General features: G+C 41.8%; 1 protein-coding gene across 1 annotated transcript; it reads left to right on the top strand.

Annotated features, from left to right (window-relative positions):
* Positions 1 to 841: 841 nt before the first annotated feature.
* Positions 842 to 1,267, top strand: LOC140147129 (uncharacterized). Its single transcript, XM_072168908.1, has one exon. It carries the CDS (start codon positions 842 to 844, stop codon positions 1,265 to 1,267), a length of 426 nt encoding a protein of 141 aa, XP_072025009.1.
* Positions 1,268 to 1,574: the final 307 nt, after the last annotated feature.

The raw sequence follows: 1,574 nt of genomic DNA, 5'->3' as shown, positions 1-1,574 counted from the left end.
CATTCAAATAAAAGGGAAGACTGACTGCTTTGTTTCAATACTTCCAGCAACTACTTGGAGACCCACCAGATGTAACCGATAAGTATGAAGCCACAGATCAAGTATACCAAGAGTTTAACATGCAAACGGATGCTTTTGATCAGGATGAATATAACACTGCCAAAGTGACATTTCAGAAGGAAAAAGCACCGGCGAAGATGGGATTCCACCTGAAGTCCTAAAACTTTACAACCTTGATGACATAGTCCTCAACTTCTGTAATGTGGCATTGATGAATGGAAAGAAACCCGCCAGTGGTCACTTCTCAACCTCATACCAATCTCCAAAAGTGGAGATTTAAGAGTATGGAAGAACTAGCAAAAACATTCAACAGGCTGCTGCTCAACAGGATTCGCCCTTACCTACACCCGTTCCTGAGATTCAATCAGAATGGTTTTCGACCTGGGAGATCTACGGTGTCACAGATACAGGCTGTATCAAAATGAATGATACTCATCAATTTTGATGTTTATTGAATAGCCTGCCTTTGGAAATGCATGAAATGTTCAGAATGTATAGTTTATGACTTGCTATACATTATTAATCTACAAATTATTTGGATCTTGTATGTTGAATTTTAATGTGTCAGACTCATCCATTATTAATGAAAATTGATGGGTACCAATCATTTTGATACAGCTTGTACTTGCTCTAAGAAGGGTAATTGAGGAAGTCAAGAACAACGATCTGAATGCTGCAGTACAGTCATCGATTCAAGGCAATTGCCCATCCACCGTGGGAAATGCTTGACATAATGAGAGCATTATGAATCCCTGCGAGGCTAGTGGCTGCCATAGGATGCATGTACCAACATACTTTAGCTCATGTCACATCACTTGATGGTGTCACCAAGGAATTTGAGATCCAAGCTGGAGTTCTGCAAGAAGACACTCTGGCACCAATCCTCTTTATCGTTGTCCCTGATTATGTTCTAAGGAAGGTCATGGAAGGCAATAAAGAGCGACTTGGCTTCACTCTTGAGTCCAGGCAAAGTAGGCGAATAGGCCCACGCACAATCACAGACCTGGATTTTGCAGGCGATATTGCTCTTCTAGCCGACAACCTCAAAGACGCAGAAGAACTGTTACATCTTGTTGAAGCTGCTGCACAGAAAGTAGGACTAGGAATAAATGCCAAGGCAGTGCTGTACAAGGACACTCCGTCTACAATAAAAACACTGGATGGAAGTGAATTGGAAATAGTACATGAGATGACTTCAAATATCTAGGTGTATGGACTGCCAGTAGTGAGAAGGACTTTAACATCAGAAAGGCACTTGCTTGGAAAGCCTGCAACAGCATAGACCAGATCTGGAAAAGTAACCTGAGACCTAAAGATCAAGTTATTTACCACCACTGTAGAATCTGTACTAACATACGGTGCTGAAACGTGGACGTGGACAATAACATGCAAGATGAGAAGAGCTATGGATTGCTGTTATGCCCGTCTATGCGGAAGGCACTAGATATCTCATGACAAACACACACCACCAATAAAGAACTGTATGGGAAACTGTTGCCAATCTCTGAGAAGGT

Source organism: Amphiura filiformis, chromosome 3, assembly GCF_039555335.1.
Source record: "Amphiura filiformis chromosome 3, Afil_fr2py, whole genome shotgun sequence".
NCBI lineage: Eukaryota > Metazoa > Echinodermata > Ophiuroidea > Amphilepidida > Amphiuridae > Amphiura > Amphiura filiformis.
Note: the sequence above shows the minus strand (reverse complement) of the source record. Positions and strands in the feature narration are given on the sequence as shown.

Coding starts and splice junctions, on each gene's coding strand:
- LOC140147129 (XM_072168908.1), top strand. CDS start 842: ATGTACCAACATACTTTAGCTCATGTCACATCACTTGATGGTGTCACC.